General features: G+C 45.6%; 1 protein-coding gene across 1 annotated transcript in view; it reads right to left on the reverse strand.

Moving 5' to 3' along the window:
* LOC126088444 (uncharacterized) overlaps positions 1–6992 on the reverse strand; it is a 267276-nt gene extending 260284 nt beyond the window's left edge. The window contains exon 1 of the mRNA XM_049906586.1: positions 6829–6992. Coding sequence (XP_049762543.1) covers positions 6829–6958 — 130 coding nt within the window. The 5' untranslated portion in view covers positions 6959–6992. The remainder of the gene's footprint in view (positions 1–6828) is intronic.
* Positions 6993–23669: the final 16677 nt, after the last annotated feature.

Below are 23669 nucleotides of genomic sequence, written 5' to 3' on the forward strand. Positions count from 1 at the left end.
CACAATCATTACTCGTGGAAGACATTCTTACCAAGCCCCGTAAGAGTTCGGGGAATATGTGTGCATCCGCACAGAAGAAGAAGGTCATGGCCGATATTGCCAGAGCTATATACTTATATGGATATGGTGTCTTTTCTCTCGGACATGTATATAAGTATCTGTATATGTGCATATCGCTATCCCATTTCTTATGTCACTTCAGTGTAAATTGAAGTCCGCCGCGTTTTTGTGTCTGAATGTGAAGGTTAATCTCAGGAACGAATGTAGAGAATTTGATTTGGTTTTCAGTAATGGACATACTAAGATACACTTTTCACTAGTATGTAGACTGTTTCGCGAGGAAGGTTTGTGTACACAATTTGTTACCGCTACACTAGCCAACCCGTCCGGCTACAAATACTTATGCTACGCCGGAGAGGTTCGCTAGTGTAGTACGAATTGGACGAAACGCCGTTACGAAAACTACGGAATACTGTACCTTCATCTGTATGCCGGACAGGAACGTAACCCGCTGTACTCATCAGTATGACTGAATTACTCGCACTCTGTAGCTCTGCAGCTGCGACAATTGGTTACTTAATCACAAGGATTCTCTACGATTTACATTCGAATTCTCTTTGTGACACATTTCCATAACCTTAGTACAAAATAATTACGAGATTCTTAACTTAAATTTCCATTCAGTTATAATTTTTGCAAAACATTTAAGAGCAACTGAAACAGAAGTAGATGTTGCGTTGAAGTGGCAGCACTCATTTCGCCACGATGAACGGAATATTTCTGCAACAGTACTTCCCCCCCCCCCCCCCCCCTCTCTTTAAAGAATCGAACTCCTGTGTATAAAACAGCTTCAAGCATCTGACTAAATGTTTGACGTTAAGCATGTAACCGAAAAAAGTTTAGAAAAAGTCTGAAATTTAAAGTTTGTTGGAAGTCATTATCAAACACTGCATGAAAATAGTCTGAAAATGTTGCTCTCAGTTTTAAGCAAGAACAAGTTTTTCACTCGTTTTACTGTTTATGTCATCATGTTTCCTGAACAGTGTGTTGTAAAATTATATTATTTCGCAAGTTTGTTCAGTAGTATACATGGATGCTGTCTGCAAAATGAGTTGCGAAAAGAGTTAGTAGTAATAAATAACGCATTAAAATGTCGTCCCTGATGCGGCAGTTTTAGTGCACGAACAGCAAATAAACTTCTTTTGTTTAGTCATTTTTGGGAGTGTCAGAGAGAAAAAGTTTCGCAGAAGTTTGAAATTGTGTGTAAAGTTTGTTACAAGTCACCGAGTGCTCTCATTCTCAAATAATGGATGAACATAGTCTGGGGATTTGCGCGCCGTGAGTTAAGCCGCCACAGGAAATATACACCTTTTTAAACGACAATTCTTGTCTTATTTTTTTTTAAATCCTTCACATAAGATCATAGCTTTTAATGAGTAGATCATTAGACCATTTAAAATTTTTGAATTCGATCAATAATTACATTAAATATTAAAAACCAATTTTTACTGTCCATAGAAGCCATTATGTAGGCAGCCTGCAACTGCGACTGTGCACCATGAACCATGAACCGGCTTAGCCGCTTAGTAATATACACGGACAGAAAAGAAATCGTAGCACTAAAAAATAAAGTATGTATACTTGAGTATTTCTGGTATCTCAACTGCAGATTTTTCAGCGCTCTTTTAACTTTAGGATTCTGTATCTCAGAATGAACAAAAATGGACTTGTACGACTATTGAAATAAGCCCTTCATATAGTGTACGAGTTGTAGGCGGCGAACGTGTCTTCGTTTTGCTGAGGACAGCTATGACCTGTTCCATTTTCATCCGGTGATTGCGCTCAGGATACACATGTAGACAGGTATTCGTAAATAAATTGCTAAATGGTGTTAATCCCTTTCCGAGATATGTCTTGTGTATAGTCCGTTCAAATGGTTCAAATGGCTCTGAGCACTATGGGACTTAACATCTTAGGTCATCAGTCCCCTAGAACTTAGAACTACTTAAACCTAACTAACCTAAGGACATCACACACATCCATGCCCGAGGTAGGATTCGAACCTGCGACCGTAGCAGTTCCGGACTGCAGCGCCTAGAACCGCACGGCCACCGCGGCCGGCCCGTATAGTCCGTGACAACATATACGTCTCAGAAGTGTGAAGAGTGAATTGTAACATCACATATCAAAGTTAAAAGTAAGTTCAAAGTAAATTTCAGCAAACGTTATAAGTATTTTCATAATCAACATATCATAAGCAATTTAAAGTGACAGAAGACATAAACAAACTTGTGTTGAAGAAGAGATATAGGCGAATCATGCTTTTTATTCACGAAGGAATTATAACCATGCTAGAATCCGGTGAACTGTTGTGCAAATTCAACTGTGCCAGACACTCATCGTGACCAACACATCCGGCACAGACCTAGACTACACACGTCACAAGGAATTTTGTTCCAGGCCGTAGACGAAATTCGTCTCTCTCTTCAAAGCTCTTGAGCCAACTACAGCTCACACCAGCGCATGAGAATACAAAGCAGTAGCCGATAAAACCAGCTACCCAGGTACGAGATTTATCCACTCATACAATCTCTTACCGTAATTGACTTAAACTCGTTGAGAAGTTAACTGCAGTTTTATCGATGGCCGCAAGTTAATCTTCTTGCGACACGTGTTCGATAAGTATTTTTCCATTCTGCTATCAATACAAGAAGAGTCGACGATCTCAGCGTGCAGATCACTCATTGTGATTACGAGATTTGTGTGAAAAGTAATGAGCTCGCGCTATTCTTTCACGAGACTCAGAGGGTCACAGACTCGGGTTCACAGGTAGATGCCGTGTTGCTTGACTTCCGCAAGGCGTTCGATACAGTTCCCCACAGTCGTTTAATGAACAAAGTAAGAGCATATGGACTATCAGACCAATTGTGTGATTGGATTGAAGAGTTCCTAGATAACAGAACGCAGCATGTCATTCTCAATGGAGAGAAGTCTTCCGAAGTAAGTGTGATTTCAGGTGTGCCACAGGGGAGTGTCATGGGACCGTTGCTGTTCACAATATACATAAATGACCTTGTGGATGACATCGGAAGTTCACTGAGGCTTTTTGCAGATGATGCTGTGGTATATCGAGAGGATGTAACAATGGAAAATTGTACTGAAATGCAGGAGGATCTGCAGCGAATTGACGCATGGTGCAGGGAATAGCAATTGAATGTCAATGTACACAAGTGTAATGTGCTGCGAATACATAGAAAGATAGATCTCTTATGATTTAGCTACAAAATAGCAGGTCAGCAACTGGAAGCACTTAATTCCATAAATTATTTGGGAGTACGCATTACGAGTGATTTAAAATGGAATGATCATATAAAGTTGATCGTCGGTAAAGCAGATGCCAGACTGAGATTCATTGGAAGAATCCTAAGGAAATGCAATCCGAAAACAAAGGAAGTAGGTTACAGTACACTCGTTCGCCCACTGCTTGAATACTGCTCAGCGGTGTGGGATCCGTATCAGATAGGGTTGATAGAAGAGATAGAGAAGATCCAACGGAGAGCAGCGCGCTTCGTTACAGGATCATTTAGTAATGGCGAAAGCGTTACGGAGATGATAGATAAACTCCAGTGGAAGACTCTGCAGGAGAGACGCTCAGTAGCTCGGTACGGGCTTTTGTTGAAGTTTCGAGAACATACCTTCACCGAGGAGTCAAGCAGTATATTGCTCCCTCCTAGGTATATCTCGCGAAGAGACCATGAGGACAAAATCAGATTAGAGCCCACACAGAGGCATACCGACAATCCTTCTTTCCACTAACAATACGAGACTGGAATAGAAGGGAGAACCGATAGAGGTACTCAAGGTACCCTCCACCACACACCGTCAGGTGGCTTGCGGAGTATGGATGTAGACTGATTTTTCATCTACCAAAGTTTTTATTTTTAATTTTCAAACAGCAATGTTGTCCCTTACAGAAGTTCCCTTCGGTAGCTATACACCGGCGGTGTCGTTTTTCTCACTCTTGGCAGCAGCGCTGAAAGGCTTCAACTCGTAGCGTCTTTAACATGTCGGTCACATTCTGTTGAAAGTTCTCCCGGGTCCCAAAATGACGTCATTGTAAGACACTTCACAGTTTCGAGAAAAGTAAAAAGTCACGAGGGTCATATCACGTGAATAAGTGAGTTGTGGAATTACAGGAGTGCCTTTTGAGTTCAAAAACTCCGTGAGGGAAGGCGTCGTGTGACATGGGGCGTTGCCATGATGCCGCATCCACTTGTCCACTTGTCCGTTCTCAGCTCGATTCACTCTTTTGCTGGGGGTTTCAGGGACATCTTTGAAAGACACTTGGTTGACAGTTTGTCATGGAGGAACAATCTCTCAAGTGCACGCGCATGTTCGACGTATTCGAGTGTTTTTGAAGTTCTACATCTACATCTACATTTATACTCCGCAAGCCACCCAACGGTGTGTGGCGGAGGGCACTTTACGTGCCACTGTCATTACCTCCCTTTTCTGTTCCAGTCGCTTATGGTTCGCGGGAAGAACGACTGCCGGAAAGCCTCCGTGCGCGCTCGAATTTCTCTAATTTTACATACGTGATCTCGTCGGGAGGTATAAGTAGGGGGAAGCAATATATTCGATACCTCATCCAGAAACGCACCCTCTCGAAACCTGGACAGCAAGCTACATCGCGATGCAGAGCGCCTCTCTTGCAGAGTCTGCCACTTGAGTGTGCTAAACATCTCCGTAACGCTATCACGCTTACCAAGTAACCCTGTGACTAAACGCGCCGCTCTTCTTCGGATCTTCTCTCTCTCCTCCGTCAACCCGATCTGGTACGGATCCCACACTGATGAGCAATACTCAAGTATAGGTCGAACGAGTGTTTTGTAAGTCACCTCCTTTGTTGATGGACTACATTTTCTAAGGACTCTCCCAATGAATCTCAACCTGGCACCCGCCTTACCAACAATTTATTTTATATGATCATTCCACTTCAAAGCGTTCCGCAAGCATACTCCCAGATATTTTACAGAAGTAACTGCTTCCAGTGTTTGTTCCGCTATCATATAATCATACAATAAAGGATCCTTCTTTCTATGTATTCGCAATATATTACGTTTGTCTATGTTAAGGGTCAGCTGCCACTCCCTGCAACAAGTGCCTATCCGCTGCAGATCGTTCTGCATTTCGCTGCAATTTTCTAATGCTGCAACTTCTCTGTATACTACAGTATGATCCACGATAAGCCGCATGGAACTTCCGACACTATCTAGTAGGTCATTTATATATATTTTGAAAAGCAATGGTCCCATAACACTCCCCTGTAGCACGCCAGATGTTACTTTAACGTCTGTAGATGTCTCTCCATAGAGAATAACATGCTGTGTTCTGTTTGCTAAAAACTCTTCAATCCAGCCACACAGCTGGTCTGATATTCCGTAGGCTCTTACTTTGTTTATCAGGCGACAGTGCAGAACTGTATGGAACGCCTTCCGGAAGTCAAGGAAAATAGCATTTACCTGGGAGCCTGTATCTAATATTTTCTGTGTCTCATGAACAAATAGAGCGAGTTGGGTCTCACACGATCGCTGTTTCCGGAATCCATGTTGATTCCTACGGAGTAGTTTCTGGGTTTCCAGAAACGACATGATACGCGAGCAAAAAACATATTCTAAAATTCTACAACAGATCGACGTCAGAAATATAGGTCTATAGTTTTGCGCATCTGCTCGACGACCCTTCTTGAAGACTGGGACTACCTGTGCTCTTTTCCAATGATTTTGAACCTTCCGTTCCTCTAGAGAGTTGCGGTACACGGCTGTTAGAAGCGGGCAAGTTCTTTCGCGTACTCTGTGTAGAATCTAATTGGTATCCCGTTAGGTCCAGTGCCCTTTCCTCTGTTGAGTGATTTCAGTTGCTTTTCTATTCCTTGAACACTTATTTCGATATCAGCCATTTTTTCGTTTGTGCGAGGATTTAGAGAAGGAACTGCAGTGCGGTCTTCCTCTGTGAAACTACTTTGGAAAAAGGTGTTTAGTATTTCAGCTTTACGCGTGTCATCCTCTGTTTCAATGCCATCATCATCCCGGAGTGTCTGGATATGCTGTTTCGAGCCACTTACTGATTTAACGTAAGACCAGAACTTCCTAGAATTTTACCTTAGAATTCACTGAACGCTTCGCGCATAGCCCTCCTTACGCTAACTTTGACACCGTTTAGCTTCTGTTTGTCTGTGAGGTTTTGGCTGCGTTTAAACTTGCAGTGAAGCTCTCTTTGCTTTCGCAGTAGTTTCCTAACTTTGTTGTTGAACCGCGGTGGGTTTTTCCCGTCCCACACAGTTTTACTCGGCATGTACCTGTCTAAAACGCATTTTACGATTGCCTTGAACTTTTTCCATAAACACTCAACATTCATCTTTAACGCGTTCTCGGCCTTCCAAAAATAGTTTATACCAGCGAAAAACTCGTGTTCTTGATGAGAAACGTTCCCCATGTCCCGTTTCAGCTTTCCAAAGGTCACGCTCGTGGCTTCCCGATGTTTAACACAGAACTTGATGGCATAACTTTGCTCCAAATTCCGCCGTTCCATTTTCTTAACACGCAACAAAAACACAACTTCACTGATGGCCCTGTCAAAAATCACGTGATGGCTGTACGGAGCTGAAACTCGGACTGAGCATCTGGAAGGGATGAACACACCGCAGTATGGTCAATTTCATTGCTTTTCTCACATACTTCAAATACGGCAAATAAAAAGATGATTCACCTGAAAAAAAAACTCCAGCATATTCACTTGACACTAATAAATAGAAGAGTCGCGACTTACGATTCTGAACACTGTCACCATCTAGTACCCAGTGTTTTGTGCCTGTATCTGGGAGAGGTATAACATGACACGGAACACACGAACGCAGTCTGTCGCCACACCACACACTTGACACACATTCTCGCCGCATCGCGGCTGCTTTACGCCTCAGACTCTCAACGAGGTCTGCCATCCTCAGCGACGAAAGAGAACACTCGAGACTGGCGCGGGAGACGCTCTGGCTTCCTTTTAAGTTTGCGGCATTGACGCAGTTCAGATGGAGGGGGAATTGCGGCCACTGTGTTTACTAATCCGCTCGCATTAAGGCTCAGGGTTTCCCGGTCAGTCAACAGCTCCTATTCTCCGCGTACTCTTATCAATGAACTTCGACTCCATTGTGTCACTCACTACTGCTGTAGCAGACCATCATGCTGCAGGGACTACCTGAAAACAATTTCTCACAGTCACACAGCTTATGACATATGATTTTCTGGCTGCACCTCTGTGCTATTGTGGGCGCTAGAGGTCAGTTTCCGGGATCAGGCGGAAGGAGGTTTTATTCACTCAAAAGGTGAAGAGACTGCCTTTGCCTAGCCCTCCTGAACGGGAAGTGGTCTGGGCATGCTACACTGATTCCGAGGGGGGCGGGGAGGGGGGAGGGGGCAATATTTCCTTGATAGCCGGTGTTTCCAGCACATGGAAGAAATAATCTTCTGAAGATGCTGGCAGTAAGTGGCACCTTCTAGAGAAGTTCTATTAGCGATGGCAGGAAGTAGAAAATAAAAGGTTCTGCACTCTGCTCTGAAGGCTGACTAGCTGCAAGGTCTGAAAATTAAAACAATGTCGTGCAGTGGTTTGGAGCTCTCGAAATCTAGCAGTCGGTCCGTGCCCCTAGCGGGAGTAGAAGGTCGTCCTGTTCCCTCTTGGGTGTTTCGAAGTGCATCTCTAAAGTCAATCGGCTGCCCGTCTGGGTGATGGAGTCGTGGGCTTTCTGGAGACGAATTTCTAATTCACGAGATTTAGTAATCCAGAATGATCCGCGATGTATTGTTTCGAGTACGGGACACCTTGAAAGAATTCGCAAGTGCATTCCCGATCGTGGGTGTGGAATTCTGCTTCGTCCGTTTCCGGTTTTTCTAGGGGAGGGTAGTGATTTTGTGGGCTTGCACATTCTCGACAGACAGAGGTTTTGTGTCAGATCTCACATGCAGTAGCCAGCTGTAGGCGGTGTTCTTTGGACGAAGCGTACTCGGTGAGGTTTGACTGAAGCCAACAAATTCCGTTTGTTTTCGTGGAACTTTGATTGTGGTGTTTTTGTCCGACTTTTTCACTGTTACGTGGCTTTACATTTGTGGAGATACCGGCGATAGTTGTCAGCAGTCAGTTGGAGGCGGTGTAGTGAAGAGTTAGCGGTGTACGTATTCCAGTCCAGTGGTCTGATCTCAAAGTCTTCGTGAGGGTAGTTAGGTAGCTACAGGCCAGCCCGGTTGGCCATCCCCAGTCTAACGCACGGCTTCCCGGGCGGGAAGGAGCGCCGGTCCCGGGCACCAATCCGCCCGGCGGATTTGTGTAGAGGTCCGGTGAGCCGGCCAGTCTGTGGATGGTTTTTAGGCGGTTTTCCATCTGCCTCGGCAAATGCGGGCTGGTTCCCCTTATTCAGCCTCAGCTACACTATGTCGGCGATTGCTGCGCAAACAAGTTCTCCACGTACGCGTACACCACCATTACTCTTACCACGCAAACATAGGGGTTACACTCGTCTGGTGTGAGACGGGGTTGTGGGCCACTGCGGCTGCGGCGGGGACGGAGCCTCTCCGTCGTTTCTAGGTCCCCGGTTAACATAACATAGGACCTTTGGTGTAGTGAAAAATTTAAAACTGTCCCTAGGGTCAAAGAGAGGCTGGCGAGCCTCACTGGGACTGATTTAATGGTGTTGCAGTGAGGGGATCGATTGTTGTCCAGCAACAAATCGGATAAATGTGCGGAGCAGTACGTCGCATAATTTGTTTCGAGCGTAGCCCAAGTACAAAGCCAGAATTTCGTAGGAGCAGCAAATCTGTGCGGTGAAATGCTTAATGCGCACGTCGTAGTGCGTCGTCGCGTCCCCTCGACGGTGACAGAAATAGTGGCGGTGTTTTCGACAGAGCGCAATGAGGAATGCGCCAGCGCCTTACGTCAGGCGTGACGGACCAGCTGGTGCCGAACGAGTCTAACGCGTTGTACGCTGCATTATAGTGAAGCAGTTGGTTCAAATGGCTCTGAGCACTATGGGACTCAACTGCTGAGGTCATAAGTCCCCTATAACTTAGAACTACTTAAACCTAACTAAACTAAGGACATCACACACATCCATGCCCGAGGCAGGATTCGAACCTGCGACCGTAGCGGTCGCGCGGTTGCAGACTGTAGCGCCTAGAACCGCTCAGACACTCCGGCCGGCAGTGAAGCAGTTGCTGCAAGTCAGATTCACCTCATGTGATAAATGGGTACATAGTGTGCTAAAAAGCTACAATTGCGTTTCAGAGCGGAGGAAGTGGTACTATTAATTGACGCATGTCAAAAACATATTGCCGACTGTTTCTCTGTGTTTCATTTAAATATGTAGCAAATAATCCTCTTCTCCGTCATCCCTCTTCTTTTCTACCACGTGATTCAACGATACTGTACACTTGTACAGTATATTAGCACTTGTTTGAAGCCGCTTTACCTCCGAGGATGTCTCCCGCAGTCGGAGACGAAACGTCAGGAGAGTGTTTTATACTTCGACCACGGCCTATCAGCCCGGAAGTTTTAAGTGAAGACAATACCGGCCGTGAAAGCTTACATTGTATAATCTGAAGAATGTCACTCCTCCCTCCCTTCCCTCTCTCCCCACTCTGCTCGCCTTCACTCTGTCCACATAAGCACTCACTCACGCACACACCAAAATCTACGTACAACAGGTCTGCGCTCTCCCCCCCCCCCCCCCCGTCCTCCCCCCACGCTGTTATGTGCTCTTTCTTTTAAAACCTGCTACGTTATCTATCTGAATTTATCCTTAAGCCTCCGGCGTTTGTGAAGAGCTTGATTACGTTCACCAATGTGATATAACTTTTCCATCACGCTAACGAAATGACAGTTTCTATCACCAGCCATAGTTACGAAATTATTTTCACGCAGTCACGCACAATACTCAAACGTCATTTGTGGCATTTAGTTGTAAGCTGGAACAAGAATGGGAATCCTTCACTCTGACTGTACCTAAAAGTGTCACTTATATTCAATAACCGCTTACCTTGGAGGTAAGTATCGTTGTTAGGGTCCGCTTTTCGTAAACATTATAAACTACCCTTATGCCTCGCTACCCCCAGTTATATTATTGAAACTTAATTGTTTACATACTATGAATGAGTGTGAAACCAAGTGCAGCTAAATCCTATGTGTACGAGGGCTATTCGGAAAGTAAGATCTGATCAGTTGCGAAATGAAAACCGCAGTGCAAATCAAAAATGTTTTATTTATAACAATTAGATACACCTCCCAATAACTTCTCTGTATAGTCGCCGCCCAGACTGAGACTTCTGTTGTAGCATTGTACCAACTTTTCAATACCTTCGCCGTCATAGAAACCAGCCACCAGTCTTCCTACCAATCCTTTGCCCTGATCTGCAGTTTGTTGTCTGTGCCAAGATGTTGCCTTCATAGTCAGCGGTTCATGTGAGCAGAGACGAACATCAGAGTGAGCCAATTTCAGGGTATAAGGTGGGTGACCCAACACTTCCCATCGAAAACTCTGCAAGAGAGTCCTCATTGCCGTGCGGCCGAGAACTGTCGTGAGGAAAGATATGCATGACACTTACATTATGTGGGCTACATGAAATCAGGCGAAGTCTCTCTGTCACTCATACTTGGTGAGAGACACTATTTTCTAGGGATATTTACGTGCACACTGTGCACTCAGAACCGAAAAGAACTGTTGACAGGCATACTAGAGACACTGTCCAATACAGCTGTACAAAACTTCATCACATTTTCACTGCGGTTTCTATTTCGGTATCGTTCGGACCTTACCTTCCGAATAGCCTACATTATCAGACTCACCACGACCACAGTGCCTAGCTTCACATGGTCCAATTAATGTTCCTGCAACACCTTCATCTGATGATGAGCCCGCAGTGGCTTGAAACTTAGTTCATGGTGCAGAAAATTAATCTTATCAAAAATTAGAAAAGCGACTAATTGCTAAGTATACTCAAATAAATCGGCAATTCTTGAAAGAATTAAAAATATATTACGCTGTGTTTAATGTTGTTCATTTGTCAATTCTTCGTTGCCAGTAATAAAGTATTAATTATATTGAGATAACTTCAGTGTGCGACTAACAAAAGCAATTTGGTTTTGTCACACGCGTTTCGCCTCAATTCAATTGAAGCGTGTGACATGTTTCTGCTGTTTAAACTGTTCTTCTGCCACTAGTGCTACAAGCACTTGTCAACGTAGTAAATAAACTATATATAAATCTTTCCAGCATGTTACTGCACAACATGTAATACTATGGAAAAGTGCGTTTACATATCATATTGAGACATTGATCCAGGATTAGCCGTACTTCGTCTTTTGGCACGCACCGACACACTGATACCTCCTATTGTCCTGAGGATCAACTTCCCGCAACCCTTTACAGTCGTTCCCGCGGTTCATTACTTCTCCACGTTTTCTGAACCAGTCTAGGTAGATGTTAACAGCGACAGCTCTTTCACGTAAGAACATGTCAGCCTTTGCGGAGATAGAGACACCAGCACAACCGAAGTTGTCGATTTGCGCTTTATTAAACACCATTCGTTCCCGCGCCACAACCGGACACTAACACTGTCACAATAGTTCCGTCACGTCTTGTCGCAGGGCTTACGAGGGAAGTCTTTGTCAATTTCCCGCAGCCGTAAACCTGAGTTTACGTGAGGATCAGGTGATCATTCGATGCTAATGCCGACTAAATATAAGAGTCAAGTCATCAACACGTCCAACCGCGATCCTTACAAAGAAACTGACATCACATATGACTTCTACCTGCGAAATAACTACGAAATTACGGGAATACTGAAGGTATCACAGGAGAAGAACTAGTCAGACTGATATCTGACACTGGTCCTAAAACTCGCAAGACGCTGAAAATAACATGACGATATAACAAGCTCACTTCATCACCAAATACCTGCGTCACTGTACAGGATAACGTAAGAGACCTGTGAGACAAGTGCATAAAACCAAACGTGTCGGTCTTAATCAGCCTGCAGTAGCAGGCAAAAAACCAAACAGAATTATGGGAGATGAATAAAGAAATTACTTTCGGGCCAGTGTTTGATGAGTAGCACACAAAAGCTGAAGAACCACCCAGATGACTGAAACCACAAAATTTATAGTTTGGGGAAACACGTGTAAGTTAAAGAGGAAAAGCACCTAGTGTGAAGCGTATTAGAACGTCCGGTAGGAGGCGAGTGAAACTGACACAGAGAATAAAAGCAGCTAAAGATACAGAATCCTTGCCTCACACAAACACGTATGTCGACCACGCCCAGTGTTTCAGTTTCCGGCAGTTAATTCCTACTCAGCACAGCTGTCCTTAGCGTTTGTAACCTTTTGGTCAAGAAGTTTTCTTTTGATTTTCTTGTAGATGAAAACTACTATCACACATCGTTTAAAATTGGTTTTTTATTATTATTTGTAACCAAATATGTTTAGGCAACGGCCTTACCACAGTGGTTACACCGGCTCCCGTGAGATCACCGAAGTTAAGCGCTGTCGGGCATGGTCGGCCCTTGGATGGGTGACCATCCAGGCCGCTATGCGCTGTTGCCATTTTTCGGGGTGCACTCAGTCTCGTGATGCCAATTGAGGAGCTACCGAATAGTGGCGGCTTCGGTCAAGAATACCATCATAACGACCGGAAGAGCGGTGTGCTGACCCCACGCCCATCCTATCCGCATCCTCCACCGAGGAAGACACGGCGGTCGGATGGTCCCGGTAGGGCACTAGTGGCCTGAAGACGGAGTGCGTGTATAAATATGTTTAATCTCGTTGTTTAGGCATTTTCATAGGCCTGCAAAAAAATTGCTTGCTTAAACATAGATATTTCTATTTGTGATACGTAGTGTTTTGTGGCAATACTTTAGGGTCACCATCTGCATCGTTACTGCGCAATACACCTTACGGCGCGTGGAGGAGGGTACCCCGTATAGTAATTTGTTTTCCTGTTCCATTCGCAAACAGAACGATGGAAAAGCGACTGTCTATACGCCTCCGTACGAGCCCTAATTTCTTGTAACTTATATTCGTGGTCCTTACGCACAATGTACACTCCTGGAAATTGAAATAAGAACACCGTGAATTCATTGTCGCAGGAAGGGAAAACTTTATTGACACATTCCTGGGGTCAGATACATCACATGATCACACTGACAGAACCACAGGCACATAGACACAGGCAACAGAGCATGCACAATGTCGGCACTAGTACAGTGTATATCCACCTTTCGCAGTAATGCAGGCTGCTATTCTCCCATGGAGACGATCGTAGAGATGCTGGATGTAGTCCTGTGGAACGGCTTGCCATGCCATTTCCACCTGGCGCCTCAGTTGGACCAGCGTTCGTGCTGGACGTCCAAACCGCGTGAGACGACGCTTCATCCAGTCCCAAACATGCTCAATGGGGGACAGATCCGGAGATCTTGCTGGCCAGGGTAGTTGACTTACACCTTCTAGAGCACGTTGGGTGGCACGGGATACATGCGGACGTGCATTGTCCTGTTGGAACAGCAAGTTCCCTTGCCGGTCTAGGAATGGTAGAACGATGGGTTCGATGACGGTTTGGATGTACCGTGCACTATTCAGTGTCCCCTTGACGATCACCAGTGGTGTACGGCCAGTGTAGGAGATCGCTCCCCACACCATGATGCCGGGTGTTGGCCCTGTGTGCCTCGGTCGTATGCAGTCCTGATTGTGGCGCTCACCTGCACGGCGCCAAACACGCATACGACCATCATTGGCACCAAGGCAGAAGCGACTCTCATCGCTGAAGACGACACGTCTCCATTCGTCCCTCCATTCACGCCTGTCGCGACACCACTGGAGGCGGGCTGCACGATGTTGGGGCGTGAGCGGAAGACGGCCTAACGGTGTGCGGGACCGTAGCCCAGCTTCATGGAGACGGTTGCGAATGGTCCTCGCCGATACCCCAGGAGCAACAGTGTCCCTAATTTGCTGGGAAGTGGCGGTGCGGTCCCCTACGGCACTGCGTAGGATCCTACGGTCTTGGCGTGCATCCGTGCGTCGCTGCGGTCCGGTCCCAGGTCGAAGGGCACGTGCACCTTCCGCCGACCACTGGCGACAACATCGATGTACTGTGGAGACCTCACGCCCCACGTGTTGAGCAATTCGGCGGTACGTCCACCCGGCCTCCCGCATGCCCACTATACGCCCTCGCTCAAAGTCCGTCAACTGCACATACGGTTCACGTCCACGCTGTCGCGGCATGCTACCAGTGTTAAAGACTGCGATGGAGCTCCGTATGCCACGGCAAACTGGCTGACACTGACGGCGGCGGTGCACAAATGCTGCGCAGCTAGCGCCATTCGACGGCCAACACCGCGGTTCCTGGTGTGTCCGCTGTGCCGTGCGTGTGATCATTGCTTGTACAGCCCTCTCGCAGTGTCCGGAGCAAGTATGGTGGGTCTGACACACCGGTGTCAATGTGTTCTTTTTTCCATTTCCAGGAGTGTATGTTGGAGGCAACAGAATCGTTCTGCAGTCAGCTTCAAATGCCGGGTCTCTAAATTTTCTCAGTTGTCTTCCTCGAAAAGAACATCGCCTTCTCTCCATGGAGTCCCACTTGAGTTCCCGAAGCATCTCTGTAACATTGACGTGTTGTCTGAACCTAACAGCAGCAAATCTAGTAGCCCACTTCTGAATTGCTTCGGTATCTTTCTTGAATCCGACCTAGTACGGATCCCAAACACTCGCGTAGTACTCCAGAACAGGTCGCACTAGCGTCCTACTTGCAGTCTCCTCTAGAAATTAAACATATTTTCGTAGAACTCTCCAAATAAAGCCAAGTCCACCATTCGCCTTTCTTTCTACAATCCTCACAGGCTCGTTTCATTTCAAATCGCTTTCCACCGTTTCGTCCAGATATTTAAACGACTTGACTCTGCTAACAACCGCATATTGCTGCCTACGCTGTCCGCCAAATCATTTATGTATGTAGAGTGTAACAGCGGTCCTATCACACTTCTATGGGGCACTGCTGACTTTAGCCTTATCTCTGATGAACATACGCCGTCGAGGACAACGTTCTGGGTTCTATAACCTAAAAAGTCTTCGAGGCGCGCTCACATACCTGTAAACCTATTCCATATGCTCCTATCTTCTTTAACAGCCTGCAATGGGGCACAGTGCCAAACACTTTCCGAAAATCTAGAAATATGGAATTGCCTGTTGCATTTCATTCATAGTTCGCAGCATATCATGTGAGAAAAGGGCAAGCTGAATTTCGCACGAGCAATGCTTTCTAAGCCCATGCTGATTCGTGGACGTAAGCTTCTCGGTCTCAACAAAATTTATTGTATTCGAACTGAGAATATGATGAAGGATTCTGCAGCAAACCGATTTTACGGATTTTGGTCCGTAATTTTGCGTGTTGCCGGCTGTGGTGGCCGAGCCGTTCTAGGCGCTACAGTCTTGAATCACGCGACCGCTACAGTCGCAGGTTCGAATCCTGCCTCGGGCATGGATGTGTGTGATGTCCTTAGGTTAGTTGGGTTCAAGTAGTTCTAAGTTCTAGGGGACTGATGACCTCAGATGTTAAGTCCCATAGTGCTCAGAGCCATTTCGATTAAGGGATCTGACATTCCACGCTCCGATCCGTAGAACGCCAGTTTTCTTTCTCCTGATAACGACAGTTTTCTTTCTCCTGATAACGACATCCCCTTGAGTAGTCCCCGCCCGGAGATCCGAATGGGGGACTATTTTACCTCCGGAATATTTTACCCAAGAGGACGCCATCATTTAATCATACAGTAAAGCTGCATGCCCTCGGAAAAAATAACGGCTGTAGTTTCCCCTTGCTTTCAGCCGTTCGCAGTACCAGCACAGCACGTTAGGAAGGGCTTCCGGCCACAAAGTTAAATACTAAAACAAAAAATTTCATAAAGACTAAAAAAAGAGAAACGCTGGGGAAAAGAAGTGGAATGGAAAAGAAAGTGTGTGTGTGTGTGTGTGTGTGTGTGTGTGTGTGTGTGTGTGTGTGTGTGTGGCCGGCCGTGGTGGCCGAGCGGTTCTAGGCGCTACAGTCTGGAACCGCGCGACCGCTACGGTCGCAGGTTCGAATCCTGCCTCGGGCATGGATGTGTGTGATGTCCTTAGGTTAGTTAGTTTTAAGTAGTTCTAAGTTCTAGGGGACTGATGATCTCAAAAGTTAAGTCCCATAGTGCTCAGAGCCATTTGAACCAATTTTGGGTGTCTGTTCTTTCGCCCCTCTTATACACAGGAGTCACCTGCGCTTTCCTCCAGTCGCTTGAGACTTTGCGTTGGGCGAGAGATTCGCGATAAATGCAAGCTAAGTAAGGGTCCAGTACCGTAGAATACTGATTGAAAACTGAACTGAGATTTCATCTGGACCTGATGAACTATTTTTCTACTTCAGTTGTTTCCCCATGCCTGGGATGCTTATTACTATGTACCTCATACAGGAGTGTCTGATAGTCAAACGACGGTATGTTTGTACGATTGTCTTATGTGAACGTGATATATTTAAAGAAGAGGACATAGGATGTGCACTTGGTCTCATATCTCCTATGTTTCAAGTTTGTATATTACCTCTTGTGTAAGCATTTCTGGACTCTAAATTCTTCAATATGTTTGCCCTTAACTGCATGTCACAAACTTGCTATTCACTGCAATCAACCTTGCAGCTATAGACTAGCTGTTCACTGATCTTGACCATGCTGTTTGGTTAACTGAGAGCGACCAAGAAAACTGCAACAGACTGAAGGTAGCAGTGGGATGGGGAGGTATGGTAAGTGGGGTTGTTGTAGGTTCGAAGGTGAACTTCACACCACATATATAAAATGGAGTGTATTTGGGTGTGTCTGGGACCACCTCCCAAATCTCTGGATCGAGTACATCCAAATATGGCTCCAAATATGCATGAGTACAGACAGCACTGTGTGGTTTATAACTTCCTAGATGCAATAGGAGCAGAGATATCGGAAAAGCATCCTCTAACACATGAGTTGTCTCTGCATGACAGGCATGTTGCGTGGGAACAGTATTGGCCTCCCTTATCGACGTGCTTTGCAGGGCAACCTTCACATCAGGGGTAAGAAACAGTTTACCAGCCCCTAATGTGTAGGCTGCGTTGCACAGCAGGTGTGTTTAAGCAGGAATAGTACTGCCTGCTTCATCAGCCTTCTTTGTGGGGCAACCTACACGTAAGAGGCAACTAAAGTCCTTGACATGTAGGTGACCCTGAATAGCAGGCATGATTAGTATCAGCCCTCAGGGGGCTGGACAGAGAGACAGGAGGCAGGAGGGCGTGGGCAGATGAAGAGGGGAAGGGACCGAGAGGGAGGGGAGGAAGAGATGGACAGAGAGAGAAGAAGGAGGGGACAGAGGGAGGGAAAGGTGGAGACAGAGAGAGGGGTGAGGACGAAGTTGACAGATGTCTGGTGAGGAGGAGATGAACAGAACAGAGACAGGCAGTGGAGGAATAGATTGACATAGAGAAAGGGAGGAGGAGATGAGTACAAGTAGGGGGAGGAGATGGACGGAGGGGAAGAAGGAGCTAGACATAGGGAGGGGACGAAGATATGTGTAGTGTAAGGAGATGCACACATATATAGCGAGAACTACAGAAAGACGTGGAGGAAGGGCTGGAGGAAGGGAGGGGGATGGAGATTGACGGGGATATGTGGCAGGAGGAGATGAATATGGAGAGGAGGAGGAAAAGATGCACCAAGAGAGGGGAGGAGGAGGTGGCCAGAGAGAGTGGGGAGGAAGAGATGGAAAGAGGGAAGCAGACAGAGTGTGGGGGAGGAGTAGACATGTGCAATGTATGTGCCAAACACGTTCACAGGCGCATATATATATATATATATATATATATATATATATATATATATATATATATATATATATACTTTTGACTTTAACCAGTGGGAATACTGTTCTTCTGATAGCATATGTTTGCCATTCTACTTGTATGCCTCTCCACATGAAATACTCTTCTTGGAGACACAACATGCCATTTCTTCTGTCATTACTGTGCAAGACTTTCATCTCTGTTATAACTCCAGTGAGATGGTGTGTTTCTTGTGTTAATTGATCTGCATATATGGAATGGGCAGATCTACTCTTTAATGGTCATACGTCTTTTCTGCATCAAATATCAAAGTCTGTCATAGTTATTTAAATATATTTGGAGGTTTATCTGTTACACCTTAAATTATAGGCCCCTGATCAATTATATTTATCTCACATCTCGATTTATGAGAGAATTTCGCTCTTTTTCAGCAGAGGCGAGGTCAGTATCTGTCTTAAAAAGCTACCACCTGTAACATTAGCAATAGAGCTGCATATAACTTATGGAACATTACATGGCCTTGTTGAAGCACAGACCCTTCACTTTCCGTTCCTTCATGGTTTCCGTTTGCAAGCTCTTTCCAATCCACGCTATAAGCGGTGTATCACAGAGAAATTTTAGTACCCACTTAGCTAACTGTACAATCTGTTTTGCGAGAGAATCGAAATGAACCGGTTTTGTTCCTCTACTAAGACACTGTTTACAGATCAGAAGCAATCTGCGGGAACAGTTCTCTTTTGTTAATACCATTTTTCCTCATTTTCGCAGCACAGTTCTCCCGTGTATCGGAAGATGGAGCCCCTCTCCAGGAGGGGGAGAGGGAGAGGGAGAGGGAGAGGGTGAGGGAGAGGGAGAGGGAGAGAAGGGGAAAGGGGATTTTGAGCGACTGAAAAAATTGTACGACCTTAGGAACTCCAATGAGGTAGTTGTATCCCGCGTCTTCATAACATAATGCAGATAGCGTTACTAGTACTTCTTCACTTGATCACCAAATTCCGATGTTGGAGACATGAGATGTCTTTTACGATTGGCGATTGGTCTACCTCAGCAGCATGATATAATTACCTCGCCTGGAGAGGCGAGAACGTCGGTTGCTGCAGTAGGAAATGTGACTCTTCACGCCTCATGATAACTCGAATTTGCGTGCTTTAGATGGGACGCTGCACCCAACTGAATTCAAATTGACGGCACAGACCCCGATGTTTACGGCTGAGATCGAGTGCAATAGGCTACGTTCGTGTCCAGTGAGCAAGGAAACGCAGCCGTTTACACCACGCATCACTAAGAGACAATTCTTTCAGCTGAACTGTTCACTTTCTGGAGTTAAACTGTTTTGTGAGTCAAATGTCTCTCTTTCTAGTATACGGGATTCCGAGCAGAAATTTCATGTGGTATGTGAATATTAATAGCTTTTTCATTATAGCTTTAAGTAGTGATAAATTTTAAAATAACCGAAGTAGCGTATTGTATTGAAGGACGAGCGCTTTTCACAAGCAAAGTTTCATTTAATATGACAACAAAGTACGGAATAAAATGACCCCAAGCTATTGGGATAGACTCTATGGTACGATGAGGGAACGATTCAACACTGTGCACACTGAAGAGAGAAGTGCATGTTGGAATTTTAGTGAAGCAATCGGAAAAGCTGGCATCGGCAGTGGATAAAGCATAATGGACCATTTGCAAGCCGTAGTCGAAATTCGACAGGAACAATAAATATGACGTACCACTGGGCGTCGCGTTCTTGGACTTTGAGATGGTTTTGACTCTGTTTAAATGAACTTTACATTAACAACCATTAGGAAACAAGACATTTATTTTACCAATCATAGTACAGTGTGCTGAAGAATATATACACTCCTGGAAATTGAAATAAGAACACCGTGAATTCATTGTCCCAGGAAGGGGAAACTTTATTGACACATTCCTGGGGTCAGATACATCACATGATCACACTGACAGAACCACAGGCACATAGACACAGGCAACAGAGCATGCACAATGTCGGCACTAGTACAGTGTATATCCACCTTTCGCAGCAATGCAGGCTGCTATTCTCCCATGCAGACGATCGTAGAGATGCTGGATGTAGTCCTGTGGAACGGCTTGCCATGCCATTTCCACCTGGCGCCTCAGTTGGACCAGCGTTCGTGCTGGACGTGCAGACCGCGTGAGACGACGCTTCATCCAGTCCCAAACATGCTCAATGGGGGACAGATCCGGAGATCTTGCTGGCCAGGGTAGTTGACTTACACCTTCTAGAGCACGTTGGGTGGCACGGGATACATGCGGACGTGCATTGCCCTGATGGAACAGCAAGTTCCCTTGCCGGTCTAGGAATGGTAGAACGATGGGTTCGATGACGGTTTGGATGTACCGTGCACTATTCAGTGTCCCCTCGACGATCACCAGTGGTGTACGGCCAGTGTAGGAGATCGCTCCCCACACCATGATGCCGGGTGTTGGCCCTGTGTGCCTCGGTCGTATGCAGTCCTGATTGTGGCGCTCACCTGCACGGCGCCAAACACGCATACGACCATCATCGGCACCAAGGCAGAAGCGACTCTCGTCGCTGAAGACGACACGTCTCCATTCGTCCCTCCATTCACGCCTGTCGCGACACCACTGGAGGCGGGCTGCACGATGTTGGGGCGTGAGCGGAAGACGGCCTAACGGTGTGCGGGACCGTAGCCCAGCTTCATGGAGACGGTTGCGAATGGTCCTCGCCGATACCCCAGGAGCAACAGTGTCCCTAATTTGCTGGGAAGTGGCGGTGCGGTCCCCTACGGCACTGCGTAGGATCCTACGGTCTTGGCGTGCATCCGTGCGTCGCTGCGGTCTGGTCCCAGGTCGACGGGCACGTGCACCTTCCGCCGACCACTGGCGACAACATCAATGTACTATGGAGACCTCACGCCCCACGTGTTGAGCAATTCGGCGGTACTTCCACCCGGCCTCCCGCATGCCCACTATACGCCCTCGCTCAAAGTCCGTCAACTGCACATACGGTTCACGTCCACGCTGTCGCGGCATGCTACCAGTGTTAAAGACTGCGATGGAGCTCCGTATGCCACGCAAACTGGCTGACACTGACGGCGGCGGTGCACAAATGCTGCGCAGCTAGCGCCATTCGACGGCCAACACCGCGGTTCCTGGTGTGTCCGCTGTGCCGTGCGTGTGATCATTGCTTGTACAGCCCTCTCGCAGTGTCCGGAGCAAGTATGGTGGGTCTGACACACCGGTGGCAATGTGTTCTTTTTTCCATTTCCAGGACTGTAGTTCAGTGTTCATTTCCAGCCGAAGAATTTCAGAACTGGAAGACGATTCACATAAGGACATGTGATATCGTAGAAGCAATTCCAAGTAGTGCTGGAGGATGTTTTCAGATCCTTAAACTGCGAAAACAAAGAAGGAGGTAGTGTTATTGGAACATATCTGAACAACCTACGTTTTGCTGATGTCATAGTACGGTTAGCCCCTCGTACAGAAAAATTTCAGTACGGAATGGAAGTTCTTTACGTCGTTTTAGTGAGATAAACTGACGCTACAACATTCATTTGGCACGCTGGTGTCCAAAGTGTCACGAAAACAGATAAGTGTAAAATCCATGTAACTTGTTCGTTTATTTACGTGTATAAGCTGACTTCTCGTATTTCCTTTGCGTCCGAGTAAATTTGCGTGTGTCAGATAAATTCTCCTCGCAAACTTAATTCCAAAATTTAAATGTGCTTTGCATATTTATTGTATCAAACTTGTTCTTATTTCGTGATATATTGTATATTTTCGAACGCTGAGTGCCACGAAAAACGTATTTTGTATTATAGTGTCAGTCTTAATCAACATTTATGCTTTATACAATTTTAGTAATAATTTCATCGTTCAAAGATTCGGGCTCCCGAACTTCAGTGAGTGTCAATGTGAACAAAAGTACTTTTTTTTAGTATTTTCGGAGATTAAATTGTTGATTGTAGCATATTTCGTAGTAAATCGGCATTTTGTTGAAATGGTTCAAATGGCTCTGAGCACCATGGGACTTAACAGCTGAGGACATCAGTCCCCTAGAACTTAGAACTACTTAAACCTAACTAACCTAAGGACATCACACACATCCATGCCCGAGGCAGGATTCGAACCTGCGACCGTAGCGGTCGCGCGGCTCCAGACTGAAGCGCCTAGAACCGCTCGGCCACTCTGGCCGGCCGGCATTTTGTGATTTATAGTTACTCCATCATATTATAACTATAATATCATATCACATTTACTTTTTCCTTTCAGCAGGAGAGTGTATTATCTCATTTGTCGTAAATTAACGCTAGCTTCGAGTTTGTTAGCTCATACAAACTCTAAAGTTTCAAGTTTAGTAACTTTTTTCCCGGATTTTTCAATTGCCCTGATGAAAATCTCATTTCATGTACTAACGGCTTCAGTTCTTTTAACTTAATAGATCCAGAAATTAAAAGAGAATTAGCAAAATTAATCTTAAGTTTCTTTGTTAACTGCTGCGTAAAACTTTGCACCATCCAAATGCAGCCCCATTGTGAATGCTGTTCTCGAACAGGGGATGAGTTAGTTGCTGCTCGTAAACATCTGGAAATCGCCTTTACTACTGTCAGGTGATTGGAAGATGTTGCGAATGGGTGTTTTGGGAGGCTTCCCGACAGCCCTGTACCAGGGATACCAAACGCGTCACAAGTACTATTTCTGTTCTGTGGATACCATCACTACTCGTCTGCTTGACCATGAATGACGTGTCCATGCTAGGGGTAGGTGCTGTGCACAGGGGAGACAGGGAGGAAGGATAACTCAGAGTGATATACCCATCACCATGTTGAAGAGGGAAAAGAATGCAACCAACTGCAGATTGTGGCGCACATTGAAGCAAACAGTGCCTTTCGTCTTGGCTCCGAGGACATTCTTGGGTCACTCCGGCGACAGACAGAAGTTTTAGATTAGGAGACTCTCCATCCAGTCCAGCAACGGTACTTGTGGGTGACCCAAAAGTGTTAGTATAAGATACAAGAAATGCCATCTATAGGCGAAAGTATTAAAATCCTAGTGATTAACTGCCACAGCATCTACAAAAAGGGAGTTTGAAGCACTCCTAAAAAGCAATGGGGCTAACATAATAGCTGATACAGAAAGCTCGATAAAACCTGAAATTTGTCAGAAAGCTTTTGGGGGAACATATAAGTGTATATCAAAAGGGTTGGCTAATGGTGAACACCTGACCCATTTAAGGGCACACTACAATTCTCAGCTCTAGGCCCAAGTCCAGGAAGTTACAGTCTAGCTTATCCTAGCTAATTTTCGAAGTCTCAGGTTCAGTTCTTCCACTCGACTTAAAACCAAGGGCAGTTGTGGCAACAAAGATTGCCACTCTACAAAAGGCAACTAAAACAATCAGAAAGAGTTATAGGCTCAACAAACTATATAAAGAGGAAACAGTGTGTCATTTCCATGACTAACTTGAAATATTTAGCTCTAGAAAGAAGCATATAGAAGAACTGTGACTCAAATTTAAAAGGATAGGTGACGGAACACTTGATATGTTCCTAACAGTAAAGTTCACGATGAGAGTAACCCTTCATGGTTTACAGTCACTGTAAAGAAACTGCTAAAGGAACCGAGAGGAATTACCGCAGCAGAATATTAGCGAAGGATCGCTCACAAAACCCAAACCCCGAAAACAAATTTGGTCATATGTTAAGGCTGTTATTGTAGCCAAAGTTAGTGTCCAAATACTCATGGG

This window comes from Schistocerca cancellata, chromosome 6 (assembly GCF_023864275.1).
Source record: "Schistocerca cancellata isolate TAMUIC-IGC-003103 chromosome 6, iqSchCanc2.1, whole genome shotgun sequence".
Taxonomy (NCBI): domain Eukaryota; kingdom Metazoa; phylum Arthropoda; class Insecta; order Orthoptera; family Acrididae; genus Schistocerca; species Schistocerca cancellata.